Raw genomic sequence first — 14,788 nt, 5'->3', positions numbered from 1 at the left:
ATGGGAGAACCAGGAAGAGCCCAGCTCCTGCAGCCCTGCCCCGAGTCCTCAGCCCATCCACAGCCCCCTCTCCCTGCCTGCAGCCTGCTCTTGCATTTCTAATCCAAACGTGTGCAGTTCCTGCACTTCTAATTTACGAGCGTTCAGTGGGGGACCCTTCTGACTTGGGAACATATTGGCTCGGTCTAATGCTTGGAGATTATTAAAGTCAGAGCTATACTCCACTATCAAGTCTACAGATCTTTTATTTAGAAGATATGGTGCTCTAAATGCACAAAGAGCTCCCTGTCACCTTCACATTAAAGCCCCTAGTGCCTGGTAAATGGAATTATATAGCTGTCATCTCCTTTCCCCAAAGTTTTAAGAGTACAATGGGCTCATTTTTTCACACTCCATCCCAGCTTCAGAACTAAGAGACCTACTTTGTATTGATTTAGAGTCTCAGAAATAAATAAACCTGCTTCACCAATGTGATTCACAAGAAATTCATGATACACTATTGCATGATATATTTCAAGCTGTGGCTCCAGCTCTTTTTTCCCTTTGGTGAGTGATGGGGGAGGTGGGAGGCAGGGGTAGGTGGGGGGAAGCTGACAGCCTGATGGTTATTGGAGATGGCTACTGACTGCAAATCCACAGGCAGGTCTTGCTGGAGGAGCCCTTTTCTTGCTTTAATGTGGTGAGATCAGGGGGGGAAAGAGGGCAAAGCAATTGCACTTCACCCCAGAGGCAGCAGGGGAAGACATATCCAGATGGACACCGTGGCTGCAGCTGGGATTTCTCCACTCCCTTTTGCCTGAGGATGCCAAGGCACCTCAGCAGTACTCAGGAGCAGGGCTCCAGGTGGATCACGGAGGAGACATGCCCTGTGTTTGCTGGTGGCAACGCAAAAGGTTATAGGGAGGGAACAGCTCTTCCATCCTGCAAGGACTGATGAGGATTTCTGAAGGTTTCTGGCTTGTAACAACCACATTTTGCAGTCCTGAGATGTGGTCAAACATCAGACAGGGTCAAGATGTTTGCTTCTCAATTGTGAGATATTTCTTGTAAATCTTAGAAATAAAAAAATCCTTTGAAAAGTCAATTGGGAAAAACAAAGAAAAAGAAACACAAAAAAAAGAACTTTTCATTTGACCCCAAGAATTCCAAATGAGAAATTCATCAAACCTGGTGTTTTTTCCTGAAGAGTTCCAGTTTCAGTGAGGTGGCGTTTCCAAATGAAATACATCTTGTCAACAAATCCCTGCCTAGCTCTCCTTCCATGGTGTGCAGAGACCGCCCGGTTTGCTCAAGGTCACTCCACCAGTCAGTGCTAAATCAAAAGGACTCAATACACTTTGCCAGCTAAAATTACGACCCCTGATACGACATGGTGCAAACACCCATAAATCCCACCTGTCCCAGCCAGGGAGTCCCTCATCCACACCCCAGCCCAATAAACAACATCAATGACCGACTTCATGGTACTGGTTTGGCCATTCCCTTGGTCACCTTCTGGACCCCAAAAGAATCCCAGACTGGTTTGGGTTGAAGGGACCTTAAAGCTTTTCCAGTCCCAACCCCTGCCATGGGCAGGGACCCCTTCCACTGGAGCAGCTTGCTCCAAGCCCCTGTGTCCAACCTGGCCTTGAGCACTACCAGGGATGGGGCAGCCACAGCTTCTCTGGGCACCCTGTGCCAGCGCCTCAGCACCCTCACAGGGAAGGGCAATACCTCCAGAATACCCTTCAGGCCAGGTAATTTCTCCACAAGTCACTGCAGAAAAGACCCACAGGCAGGTCCCTGAGAACCACATAAGAACACTCCAAAAGAAGAGTGGCCAGGACCAGTTATTCTGGGCCTTCTTCCCTTCAGCTCCAGTGAACATCAAGTACCAGAGTTAATGCTCCCCTAAGAACATACCCTGCAGGCATGGGAACCCTCCAGGAACTGGGACACAGTCCTGGCTTAATGATACCTATATAGGGTTTAGAATCCACTGGAGTTTTCCTAACAGGTTTAGACAGGTAGAATACAGGCCACTGTGCTAAATAACCTCCTCTTTAGCAGGAATAAACACACACACAGCACCAGCACCATTTCCATAGATAAAACTGATCAAGATCCATATTAAAAATGATAGAAGGAGGGAGGAAAAAAAGAAGTCAACAGAAATCTATTAGACTTTCTTCCCTAAGCAAACATAAAGGGACTGATAATGCGATGCCTGGAACGTAAATTGTCTCTAATGGGAACGATACACAAATATCAGCACTTAAAGAAAGGCAATTAAAAATAAAATGTAGAAACAGAGGGTAATGTTTGTTTGTTTGCACTCCTCCGAAGTCCAGGCATCCATCCTGCTCACATTCATCTCTCTACACCCAGCAAAGACCTCTGTGTGACCAGCACTGCCACCAACCAGCTCTCCCAGCAGCTAACGCCTCTCACTGGCATTAAAAGGAATCAATTCTGCTCTCTTCCTATTGCCAAACATTGCTAAAAAGGGACTGATTCACTACAGCTTCACTGTGACCTTGGTTCTCAAACCAGACTGGTTTGGTTAGGGTGTGAGTGAAGGTGACCTACGTGAGGGAGACCTCCACCAGCACCAAGGTCTTACACTGGTCCTGAAAGAGCTGAAGAGACCAACCTGCATCCCTGTTCTTATCACATCACCTCCTGCATCCACCCCAGACCCAGCTGAGCAGCTCCCCCTGCTTCCCCCACTGCTGGAGCCCAGCGCAGGGTAACCTTGGTGAGATCCATGAGGAGCCGTGGATGCTGAATGCTGCTGAAGTGTCGATTTCTGTTTGACATTTCCTAGACCCTCTTTGATTAGCATTCTCAAACACCCGGCACCCATACCTATCTTCCTAATAGTCTTGCTGTGCCACTACAGAAAGATTCATATCATGCATTAATAATTATAATGCTCCTTTGAATGACAGGGATGGCACTTGCTGTTCTAACTCACATGATTGCTCTCACATGATTGCTTTGATCTAATCCCAAGACTGGAGTCATCTTGAGCAGATACTGAGCAATCCCTGCCTTGAATCTCAAAAGAAGAGCTTTCCCCAGTCTGCATTTTACAGTAAACCCCTCAAACAGCATCAGTCTCACAGGGCTTCTATTTATTCTTCCACATTGTGAAATTGAGGGGTAAATATTGCTGTTTGCAAGACTGAAGATCCATCACTCACACACGACAGACTGTGTAAGCTCCCTATTCCTCACACAAGCTCCTCCAGCGAGGCTCAGACCCGACCCAGCACCCTGAGCAGCTCTGCCTGGTCCTCCCAAGCCCTGAGCCATGTTCTCACCCTGCTACTGATCCCAGGGCAACCACTGAGCTCTGCAGCTTCCCTCAGCCACAGCCTGCAACCATCAGGTCAGTGCCAGGCTGCTTTAGCACTGGGACCAAATGACACCTCCAGCAGGCAGGGTACCTCCACGTGTCAGTCAGAAGATGCTGAGGAGCCACCAAGAGCACAGAGCCAGGTTGGCTGAAGTGCATCAATATAAACTTGGGTCACCAAGCAACCTACAGCAGGGGATAACCACTACCCAATGAGCTGGTTCAAGCTCTCTCACATGTACACTGTTCCTCTCTGCCTGCCACGTGGATGCTCCCACCATTCAGCTGCAGATCTACACCAATGAAACCATCAATCTCCTCAAAAACAGCCACATCAACCTCAGCTCTGGCTTTGACAGTCAATACAATTCAGGACTGAATTAAAATACAAGGCTATTCTCTCCTGGCCTCCTGCAAAGGGGTTGTTGGGTTTTAAATGCAGATTGTCAAAACGATCCTCGCAGCAATTATGGTCTGTTGTATCAACAAGTCCTCAGGGACTCACCCACAGTCACCTGATTGACACATACACTCCACTCCCCATCATGTTAACGTCCTCACCACCACAGTCATGTCTGCATCAATGGAACTGCTACTCAAGAAGGGTCACTGGACAAAGGCTTGGAAGTTCTTTGGATATTTACATGTTGCCTTAGGAAACAACCAAGGTTCCACTCATCAGTTCACCTGACAAACACCCCTCTAAAAGCTGCTCTTCAGAAGTGTTTTCTCCCCCCTAAAACACACCAATTCTCAGTGCTAGAAACAGTGCATTACTGACCTGGTTGCTTAGTTCCTGAGCTCTTTCAGGTCTAGAATAGGTTATACAAGCAGGTATTTTTAAATTAAGGTCATTTTGAACGCAAAACCTTCCACAGAAAGAAATCCTGAGGATGGGGTTACCCACCCTGCCAGTGCAGGTACTGCCCATCTGATGAGCTCAAAACACATCCCAAATACAAATGAACTAAGGATTCAAGAAAGCTGCCAGCAGGTAACTGCTGATCAAATGTGTCACACCACAACCAGGCAGCTGGCTGCACACTGAAAACGAGACCCAGAATCCTGGTTCCGAGCTATGACTTGAACAGCTCAGACTGCAGTGGTTTCTGACTCTTCACCTCCACTGCCTCTTTCCCTACATACTATAGAACATCACTGAGGGAAAACAAAGCCAAACAGGAGGAGAGGAAACAGAACACTACTGGTTACATTCTTCCCTTCACCTCCAGAAGTGACGTGATGACCACTTTAGATGCCCTGTTGTGAAGTGCAGTGTGGGGAACAGTTCATCATCACTTAGAAGATAAACTGAGATACCAGGTTGACCATCTCTATAACAAACTGATGTGTACCAAGTTAGCAGAGGGTTCTGGAGACCTCTCTACAACAGACTGAAGTTTATCAAGTTAGAGCGTTCTTAAGAGTTCTCCATAACAATGGTGCTTATCAAGTTAGTAGAGGGTTCTGAAGACCTCTCTATAACACTGATGCGTACCAAGTTAGTAGAGGGTTCTGAAGACCTCTCTATAACACTGATGTGTACCGCATTAGTAGAGGGTTCTGAAGACCTCTCTATAACACTGATGTGTATCAAGTTCGTAGTAGAGGGTTCTGCATATCTCTGCTAAACCTGGCTTCCCTTTGAGGAAGCCCAAGACATGTCTCTGTAGAGAAGATGTGATTGAGAGCCACTATTTGTTTACATTAACAAAACAGCCTTAAAGACAGGCTTCCTTTTCAACACAAAGGAAGGAGCAAACTCATTACAAAGAGGTCAGCCACAGGCTTGGGAATATCCTTGTGAGGACTAGAAGCTTGAACCAGATGAGCAACGCATAAACAGGGAGTGCTGGGCTCTTCTTCCCTCTATCAGAAAGAAAACCAGTGGGAATGAACCTGTTAGGGATGAAACTGGGGGGAAAGGGAGTTGAGGGAGGAAGTGGGGGTGGCAAAAAGGGGGAGGCAAAGTTAAAAAAAAAATATATATATACATAAAAACCTCTGCCTCAGCAAAAGTTTTCATTAAAATTTTAGACAAATGATCTCTGTGTCCTTCCCCCGCGCTGCCTGGGGCTCCATGCTATTTCTATGCAAATAACAACCTCGTGCTTTAGATCTTATTATTTCCACCGGAGCTGCGGCGACATGACCCGAGACGTGTGCGAGGTAGACAGCACTGGAGAGAGAGAGAGAGAAAGAGAGAGGGAGGGCGAGAGCCAGGAGAGGGAGAGGGAGGGAGATGGAGTGGCTGCTCGCTGGAGTGTGAAAAAATATTGTCAGGAGTGAGCAGCAGAGAACAAAAAGCGGAATTGCCGGGATAACGTGTTTATTTCAGCCCCTCTCCCCATGTGAACCGGCAGCTCTTAAAATTCATTGGGCATCAGGCGATCATGCACAATCCATCTGCTTTCACTTTATCATTTGCATTTCATGCCTCCTGGCTTTTGATGTGCTGATACTTTGATGCAGTCAGGAGACGCGCATTATCATTATTTCCATTTCCAGGGGGGTCAGCGGGCTCGGCACAGGCGCGCGCACACGCTCCCGGCACAGGAATGAAATGTCATTTCCACCTCTCCACCCCCTGCTGAAATGCACTGGGGGAAGACAAAAGGGGGGGTGGATGAAACACAGCCCCAGTGCCCCGCATGCAGAGCGCTGCATCCCCACCATGGAGCATCGCCACCTTTGGGCCCGGTCTGCCCCCCCAATGCCTGTCGGTGTGGGCTAGGAACAAAGACAGCTTCATCAGGAGCACAGGGAAGCCTCACACAGCTCCTGTGCTGCTTCTTGTCACCCCTGACAGGCAATGGGGCTGAGAGAGTGCTTAAACCTGCCTGGTATCAGGTGTCTCGTAGTGATGTGCCTCTCTGCTCACAAAGCAGTGACACGGACGCAGCCAGCACGTGATTAACCAAACATTAGCTCCAGCTAAAAATGCTATTGACCTTGAGCTCATCATCTAAGTTATAGGTTACAGTCTGGTTTTGGCAGCTGGACCTTTCCCTCTACACCTAAACCCTCAGGCTGGTTTTACATAATGATAATGAAGAAGACCGGCAACAGATCTGCTGGCGCAGAATGTTTGTCACAGCCCCCCTCTGCTCCCCCTTTAAATGAGAAAGAATCTAGTATTTCAATAAAGGAAATTCAAAGCAAAACTCAAAACCAGCCCCGAAGCCCCCTCCCTGCTCCCTGAAAGCCCAACTGTCCCCATTTCTGCACTGCATGCTCTCTTCCTCCAGACAGAAGACATTCTGAAGATGGGTCTGTAGACACATCCTCCAGGAAGACAGCAGCTAAAAGTCAGCAATGGAAAAACCTGTCCCAGATCTCAGGGACCTAATTTGGGAAAAGCTCAAGGAATATTTCCATACAACTGGGTCAGGATACCTCCAGTTCCAACCGCCAGGCAAGGCAGCAGTTTGCATTTACTTCTGTTTCAGCCATGATCTTTCCTCCAGACCCTGTCAGCAGGACTGGGGACCTTTGATTCCCATGCAGTAAAGCACTGGCTTTGCTGCACAGGCTCTTCTCACCATCTGCTCTAAGGGAACAAGAAGCAGCAGAGCTCATCCACTCCACAGAGGAGAACTACAATGGGTTTCCACCACGAGACCCTTTTGGAGTCTTATTCATGTGAATGAACAAGAACTCCTCATACATCACGACCCAAGAGCCTCTGCATTCCCTATAAAGGAAGACTTTGCTTAGCTGGCTCTGGCTGACATTGGGCCAGCCACTTTCTAGCCAAAAGAAAGTTCAAGCTGTCCATCTAAATTCAAAGGACAGGAGTTTAACAGTTTACAGGGAAGCAGAGGGTAAGCCTGAAGTAAATCCTGCATTAGCATTCACCATTTGCTTCACCCTCTCCTTAAGATCCCCTCGGACTAAGCTTGGTCACTTCAGGTTAGCACTGGACATCACTCTTCTGGGACACAATTAGAGCTGCATCCATTCAAAAAGCTCTGACCAGAACTGGATTCCCAGTCTCCCACTATTCAAGGACAGGTAAACTTACTGGGTCTGGGCTTTGCTGTCTCACTGGGAAAGCTGGATAGGATGGAACAGACTCCTCCTTTGCCTGACCTTCAGCCAGGTAGAGGTTCAATGCTTACATAAAAACACATTGTGCAGGGAGGAAAACTCTTGGAATGGGCTAAGTCACCCCCAGAAAGCATCTCCTCCTGCCTGCACCTGCTGACAGGAGCCTTAATTTAGGGTAAATCCTTAATTTTTAAGTGCCTAAAATGTAGTGAGATTAATCTAATCCTATGGAAACATTCACTCCATGGGTAGAGAGAGCAGTCAGACCTGGGAAGAAGAGAGGAGGAGAGAAGGACTGAACAGCCTGGCCCTGCCATCTGGGAAACTCTGCAGGGCCCCGATCCCTCCTAAATGACAGCTGGAACCAGGCAACTTACTCCACTTGAGCAAGCACTAAACTGACTCAATTTCTTTTTAAAGGATGGATCTTCAAATGCCTCTTTTCCTTCCATTGATGCAGGTGTGTGACGTGTGTAAGAGATCTAACTGAGGGTACTGCATCCTGGAGTTGATAGGATCAATGCTTCATTTTCTGCAGAGCCCCCTTTATTCAGGGAAATAATTCAACGAGAGACTATTTTCCTTTTATCTCCCATTGTCAGGCAGGCACTCCTTGAAGCACAGCTTGCGATGAAGCACAACCACCCCAGGTGCTGGAGAGGGCCTGAGAACAAAGCCGCACAATGGGAAGGGCACTCGCGCCGCACAATCCCAACTCCCATGTAAACAAAGCCCTCAGTGAGAGGGATGAGAACAGAGCCGTGCCTGCCTCAGACAAGGAGCTGGAGGCGGTGGTATTAATAGGCTTGGGGCAGCAAAGGGAGAAAAAGCACCTCTGGTGAAGAGGGGGGGAGAAGAGCCACTTTAGGAGTGAAAGCAGTAAGTTTTCTTACAGCCTGAGGCATTCCTCCTGCTCCCACAGCCGAGATGCCCACAGCATTCCTGACCCCTGGGAAATCTCCATCCACACACCCCTCATCAGGCTTCACTGCTCCCCCCCACAATGCTGTGGATGGCTGAAAGCTCAGGGAGGCTCGGGCCCATGAATTTTGAAACACAAGCTTCCAGACACTGGGAAGAGCCCCATTTCCTCCATCACAGTACACAGTGGGTGGCAGAAGATGCTGCCAAGCTGTGGGCTTCCCCACTGCTGTCATTTAGTCACTGCACACAACCTACATGACCTGGCTTCAGCTGGGGTTGAACCACAACACTATGTTAGAAGCTGCTTCTCCTTCTTCCCCTTCACCTGGCTCATGCTCAAGCCCTTTAATGTGCAGTTGTGCTGAGGTGCCCTGCCAATCTCCAGCCAGGATGCCTGGAACAGTGCCTCTGGCTGTCGGTATGATGCTCTTGTCAAGAAAGGACTGCTTCCTGACCAGAGAGCAAAGGAAAGACACTGCAAAGGCAAGTTCCACAGCTGCTGCCCTGTGCTGGGTCTCCTTGATCAAAAGGAGCCCCACAAGTAAGGAAGCAAAAGGGTCTGAGCACAGTGACACAGAGTGGTGGCAGCTCCCTGGGTCTCCAGCAGAACCCACAAAACCAGCTCAATTCACATAGCTCTGAAGACTGAAACATATAAAGACTCACTTTGTTGAGGGCTCCACAGCCAGTCAGGATTATGTGAGAGTTCTCCACCTGGATAGTCCTCTGACCCAGCCGGACAAGGTAAGCTCCAATTCCAATTGCCCGACATGTAACCTTAAGGAAATAAAGCAATTACATTGATTTCTGTCTTACCACACAGCCAAACCCCTCTGATTCAAACACTCAGATAACACTAGGCATGTTTGTATTACAAAGCTGTGAAACCTGTTCTCACTGCAAAACTCCAGATTCTATTTTTAGGTAAAACACAGTATCTTTACTTTAAAAAAGAGACTTAGCAACTTAGAGCCTGAGCAAATATGAAGCCAAATAACAGTTTTCTACAAGCATTTTAAATTTAGTCCGGAAGGGCCCCGGCTCCACAATGGTGCCTGTGGCATTGCTCAAAGCCTACGGGAGCCAATTCATAACACCCAGAAGTCTGATCCCAGATGTCCTTTCTGGATATCACTGCAGGGTTTTTAGCTGAAGCAGACAATAGCCTGAAGAACAGAAAGCAGTGGGGGATTACCAAGTTGATGGTGATAACACTCTCGTAGGCTAAAGATGATTCTCCAGCAATCATCCCAGATCCTCTGAGGTTCTCTGTTCCAAGTCCATCTTCCTTTCCGATAATATCTGTTATCTTATACCTGAGGGAGACACATGCAGCCTTTGAGTCACAAGGTCCAATGATTTGCTGAATCAGTTTGCTACCCAGAAAATGGAAAGTGACTAAATATCATTAAGGCTCTAAAGAATAATGTGCATAAACCCCAGCCACGTCCAGTACATGGGCTCATTCTGCATGAAATAGTCCTGCATTGGAGTAGCCAAAGCAGCACAGCAAAGAGAAAATGCCAAGGGAGAGGACTGCCCATGGAAGAGTCATTCTGTCATTCCAACAGGCCGTGAGGAGCAGGCTGATTATAGGAAAAAAGGCCAGACAGGAAAAGAATGCAGCTCAAAGGAAAAAGAAATAGAACAAGAGATTATAATGAGGGTCTTACCTTTCCTTTCCATCTTTCAAGCCTTGCTTCCCCAGCACAATCCCCTCTTACCCAGCACCCTCAGACTGGTTTCTGTCTTTCCACTAGGCCCTTGCTAAGCAAAGTACTTAAGCATGTACAGAACAGTAAGGTTTTCATTCTGACCTGTCTGTGCTTACCTGGACTCTCCATTGTCCTCCACATGTTCACAGTGAACCGAGTTCAGGGCACTCACTTTCTTATAGTCTTGAGGAGTCAGGTACAAGTATTTGTATCCCTGCAGGGAAAAACAGTTCATTCATTAAATTCCCACCCGGACTCCCTTCCAAATTCCCAATAACCCCTTCCAAAAAGAATGTTCTGAGGGAGCAGGATTTAATCCCAGACAGCAGCAAGAAAATCCGCTCTTAACATCAGAGCTCCAGCCGAGGGATGCTTTCAGCGTTTGGCACCAGTTCATTCCAGACGCCAAGACTGCTGCCTGAGAGATCCAATAGCAAGGAAAACTCTGGGTCTAACAGTCTGGCAAACATCTACCCTCACCTCTATTAAAAGAAGTAGTACAAATGTAAGATGCTGCAGAGCTTCGCCTGTGCCTCCTTACCTTGTATGGGTCACTGGGGTCTTCCCAAGCCACTTGGAACATGTGCCGAATCTCCTCAGCCAAACCAATCCTGGCTCCACTGTTGGCAGCCACATAGATACGGGGGATGCCATGTGTGCGAGCAAGCTCTGAGGCCCTCAGGAACAGCACATCCTCTTGAGGCCCGAAAGAGCCGATCCGGTACGTAATGTCATTGCCAATGACAATAATATCCCGGCCTTCGGGATACTCCGGGGTCTTCAGAGTCATCTTCCAGGCCACCATCCCAACCTGCAAGCAAAGAGCAGAGAACAACAACAACTAAGTGTAGATCTTCAAGATGGGAAAGGGGGGAATTATGCATTTTACTGTGTGTTGCACTTGGTGTATTTTCTTTGGGAACTCCGACAAGACCAGCTCTGATACGTGCTGCCAGTGTGGAACACAGCTGGGAAGTCTCAATGCTTCCCAGACTCCCTGCAGCACATCCTCCATTGCTCTTCCCACCCCATACACCAACACTGGTTCTCTCTTTCCCCGTTCAGGGATCTGTTACGGGTCCAAAACACATCCTGCAGACACCCCTCTCAGGGTGCTGCATTTATTCCATGTGCCAGAGCTCCCAGGGGGAGCATGGGTGTACTGCTGTGCAGACTCCTGACCCCCTGCTTGGGCTACCCAGGTATCACCCCAGAACCTCATCACCTTTTTTCACTGTCACCATCCCTCATTTTAATCATCCTTTTATTCAAAACTGCCTCCATTAATTTTTTTCAGCCCTTCTTTTCATTTCTTTGGCTCTTCCCTTTTTGCTTCCCAAACATTGCAGCAGTTTCTTTCCAAACCTGCCTGGATAAGTAATGCTTTTTGCTGCATATTTCTCTTTTTAAAATCACCAGATGATCTCTTCTGACCCATCTTATGGAGATCAGCAACATCTGTACCCTGCATCTCCCATCTCTCAGCTGCCACGTATCGCTGCACTGGGGACTTGGCCATCCTGGAATGCCATTAACAGATGGAAATAGCAGCGTCCCTTGAAAGCCACATGCATCACCCAGTCTCCGCTTGCCCAAGGATCATAAGCTCTGAGTACACATTCCTCAAGCCGATTGCACATCCTCTGCTATCAGGAGGGTTGAAACTCTCATTGTGGAGACTCTGAATTCTGAACATGATGAACTAAAGCAGGAGGGGGAGAGGGGAGAAGCAGCAGATAGATATGTGCCATTTATTCCAAATCAAAACGGCACAATACACAGTTGAGATCCAATCAACATCTGCAATAAGATATGCCATAATAGGCTCATTAAAAAAAATAAAATGGGAGAGGAATTAATCAAAGGGTCATTGGAAGTAAAGCAGGCAGCAATCCAAAGCCATTACAACTGGCTACTGGCAGCTCCTTTCCCTTGCACCTCCCATTCCGAGAGCTGAGATTGCAAGTTAACAGAATGAGGGTGTTTGAGTTCACCTTCCCCTCAGTTCCATCCGCTGCTATTTTGACTGATGTGTCGTAAGGGATGAATGTGTTTGCCTCTGAGTATCTGCAGATTTACAGTTACATCTCAGCATCCAACTGCAGCCTTTGCAAGAGAGAGATACTGCAGCACTCAGAAAGGCAGGAGGATAAACCCATAGAAGGCAGTGGGATGCTTTGCTCAAATACCAGTACTATTGCCAAATTATAGGAGAAAGTTGTGTTGATGTAGAACAAATGGGTACAGAGAGACTGGGGGGTCACAGAGACGAGTCCAGAGGCTGGCAGAGGAACCTAATGGATCCCAAACGAAACCACACAGGCTCCTTGGACTTCTGCTCTTCTGCTGATGGACTTTCATAGCAGAAAAAGATGCCAGGGGCTGGATAGTCTGCCTCTGTGCTAACTCTCAAGCCTGCAGTTAGAAACAGCAGGTTAAAAAAGGCTACAAATCCAAGGTTAAAGAATTCAAAATTAAGAAGTAAGGGATGGCTGCCTATACTGCAGCTCAGTTCTTTACCATCCTTTATAGGGTTTTTTTTTATCCCTGCCACAACTAAAATCCGTAAGTGGGCACTTAGAGAACTTTCTGATACCACCTCAGAAACCAGCTCCAGTTATTGATGGAAACCTGCAGGGAAGGTGGGGGAATGCTCTCTTTAAAACCGCACTACCCAACATGGCACAAACACCGATTTACAGGGCTTGTACAGGGTGCCTCTGCAGCTGCACTGATCCCATCAGCCAGGACCACCCCAGGAAGCTTCAGGCACCATTAGATGAGCACAACCCACACAAGCAACTCAGATGCTCAGGCTTTATACTTGCTAAATACTCATTAGCACAGTAAAGTGCAAGATGGAAACACATGAAGCCACTGCCAGAAACCTGCAGGATAACCACAATGAACTGGCACTAACATCCTGGCACCCTCAGCTCACCTGCGAGGCAGGTGACTTTACGCTCACCCCAGGGCTTAGGGACTAGTGACTGAGCTCCATCAGCACCCAGGACTGGGTCCACAGGCTCTTACCTATACATCTAAGGGATTTTCCTTGCTTTCATCAATGTGTTGATTTTTGACAGCACAGAAAACAGGAAAATTAAAAGCTTTTCCTATTTAGATACCTCAGATTATAATAGAATTCTTGGAATAGCTTCCTAACCTGAGACTGTGCAGCCTCTACACAAATAAAATCCCTTTTGTTAATGCTGATGAGTAGAACAGGAAAAACTACCAAGCCAGGGCATAGTAAAGAGAAAAATAGTTTATAGGTAACAAATATGGAGCAGTTTAAGAAAAGAAGAATTAAAGTGCACCACTTTACTAACTTGTGTCTTCCTGCCTCCCCCATGCACAGCATGTTTTGTGCCATTTATCCAGTAATAAAAAGCACAGAGCACAACTAAGGATGGTTTTGCTATGAACAACATGGATTCTGTTTAAATTCATGGGCAGGGGAGGCTCTCTATTTGAGGGGAAAAAAGGAGATTTTGAAGTTAAGGGCAGCATGCCAAAAGGTGCTGAGTTCACAGGTTAATGGGACAGGCTGAGCTAATCACATAAGAGCACTGTCAGAACAAGACTGGGTGATGGTAAGGAGCGGTGCCTTCAAAACAGCTCCTGTTAAGAGCCAGCACAGGTTGGAAGAGCTGCTCCTACCCCAGCTCTATTCCCAGCACACCCAGGAATGAAGGCCAGAGGGAGGGGAAAAATAAAAGCAGGAACCGTCTTATTTAACTGTTTTTATGTTGGCATAATGATTTGTGCCCCGGTATTTCCATAAGAAGTGGGGCCATTATTCTCCTGTAGGAACACATTTGGTTTGAAAAGTATCACTGGACAGAACGTGGAAATCAAAGCGGATGAATTATTCACAACCTGCGATCAGAAGTGATCATTATTTCTGATGTTCCAAACTGTGATTAGGATTCAGTGCTCAGATGTCATTTGTTCCCTGAATAGCACAGCAGCACGACACACATACATTACACACAAGTTTTAGATATATAATTTTATACACATCTTCTCCCACTAGAGCTCTGCCTTAATGTAACCATTAACAGATAGTAAAAGCACGATATTAACTAACGTTCGTTTTCATGGTGCTCATAAATGCCGTTAGTTTGACACACAGTGTCAACACTAATCATGGCCTAAAATTAACACCAAAATTGACTTCAACATTAATTGTGCTATCGATGGGAACAGTAATACACACACTGATGCAGTTACAAATCGACTGCGAGTGGCAGCCGGAGCTGTTGACAACAGGCACCGAGGGGAATGGGGAAGAAACCGATCCCAGCTCCTCCTGAAGGCACAAGAGGCTCGGAACGGGAGGCAGCCAAGGCAAACAGGGGCTGGTGCCCAGGCACAGGGAGCTTTACAGTCTCTGTCTGGCAGGATCTGTAATTCCTGGAGAAGCACAGCTGACAAAAGCTGATGTAAATGAGAGCAGTTTAGTATTTGACAGCATCTACGCTTGAGCCGTGCCAGTTGTGTTGGTTTACTCAGCTTCCCTCACAACAAGGGTGATGCTTGAGCTGAAGTACTTGATCATGCTTCATTTTTACTTATTTACCTCCCAATTTGGAGACCTGAATGTGGGTCGTGAAATCTCTAAGTAGGACAACCGAGCTCAGAGAACCCTGGTAAGGATTCTGACTTGCTTCCATTCTGTGGTACTTACATCATATGTAAGTTTTATATGTAAAAATAGATAGAAAGCATGAATACATTTGTATGTTAGTATTTA

At 47.1% G+C, this 14,788-nt stretch overlaps 1 protein-coding gene across 2 annotated transcripts in view; it reads right to left on the bottom strand.

The window, feature by feature from the left end:
• Window positions 1–14,788, bottom strand: part of ACACA (acetyl-CoA carboxylase alpha) — a 113,400-nt gene that overhangs the window by 28,359 nt on the left and 70,253 nt on the right. For both annotated transcript variants that reach the window (XM_061363376.1, XM_061363375.1), the window contains 4 exons: window positions 10,571–10,840; window positions 10,146–10,243; window positions 9,510–9,630; window positions 8,981–9,091 (listed from right to left, as the gene is read on the bottom strand). In XM_061363376.1, the coding sequence (XP_061219360.1) occupies window positions 8,981–9,091; window positions 9,510–9,630; window positions 10,146–10,243; window positions 10,571–10,840 (600 nt within the window). The remainder of the gene's footprint in view (window positions 1–8,980; window positions 9,092–9,509; window positions 9,631–10,145; window positions 10,244–10,570; window positions 10,841–14,788) is intronic.

Source organism: Neopsephotus bourkii, unplaced genomic scaffold, assembly GCF_033783945.1.
Source record: "Neopsephotus bourkii isolate Nb327-2 ecotype Australia unplaced genomic scaffold, CSIRO-AGI_Nbou_v1 NB_1154, whole genome shotgun sequence".
Taxonomy (NCBI): domain Eukaryota; kingdom Metazoa; phylum Chordata; class Aves; order Psittaciformes; family Psittacidae; genus Neopsephotus; species Neopsephotus bourkii.
Note: the sequence above shows the minus strand (reverse complement) of the source record. Positions and strands in the feature narration are given on the sequence as shown.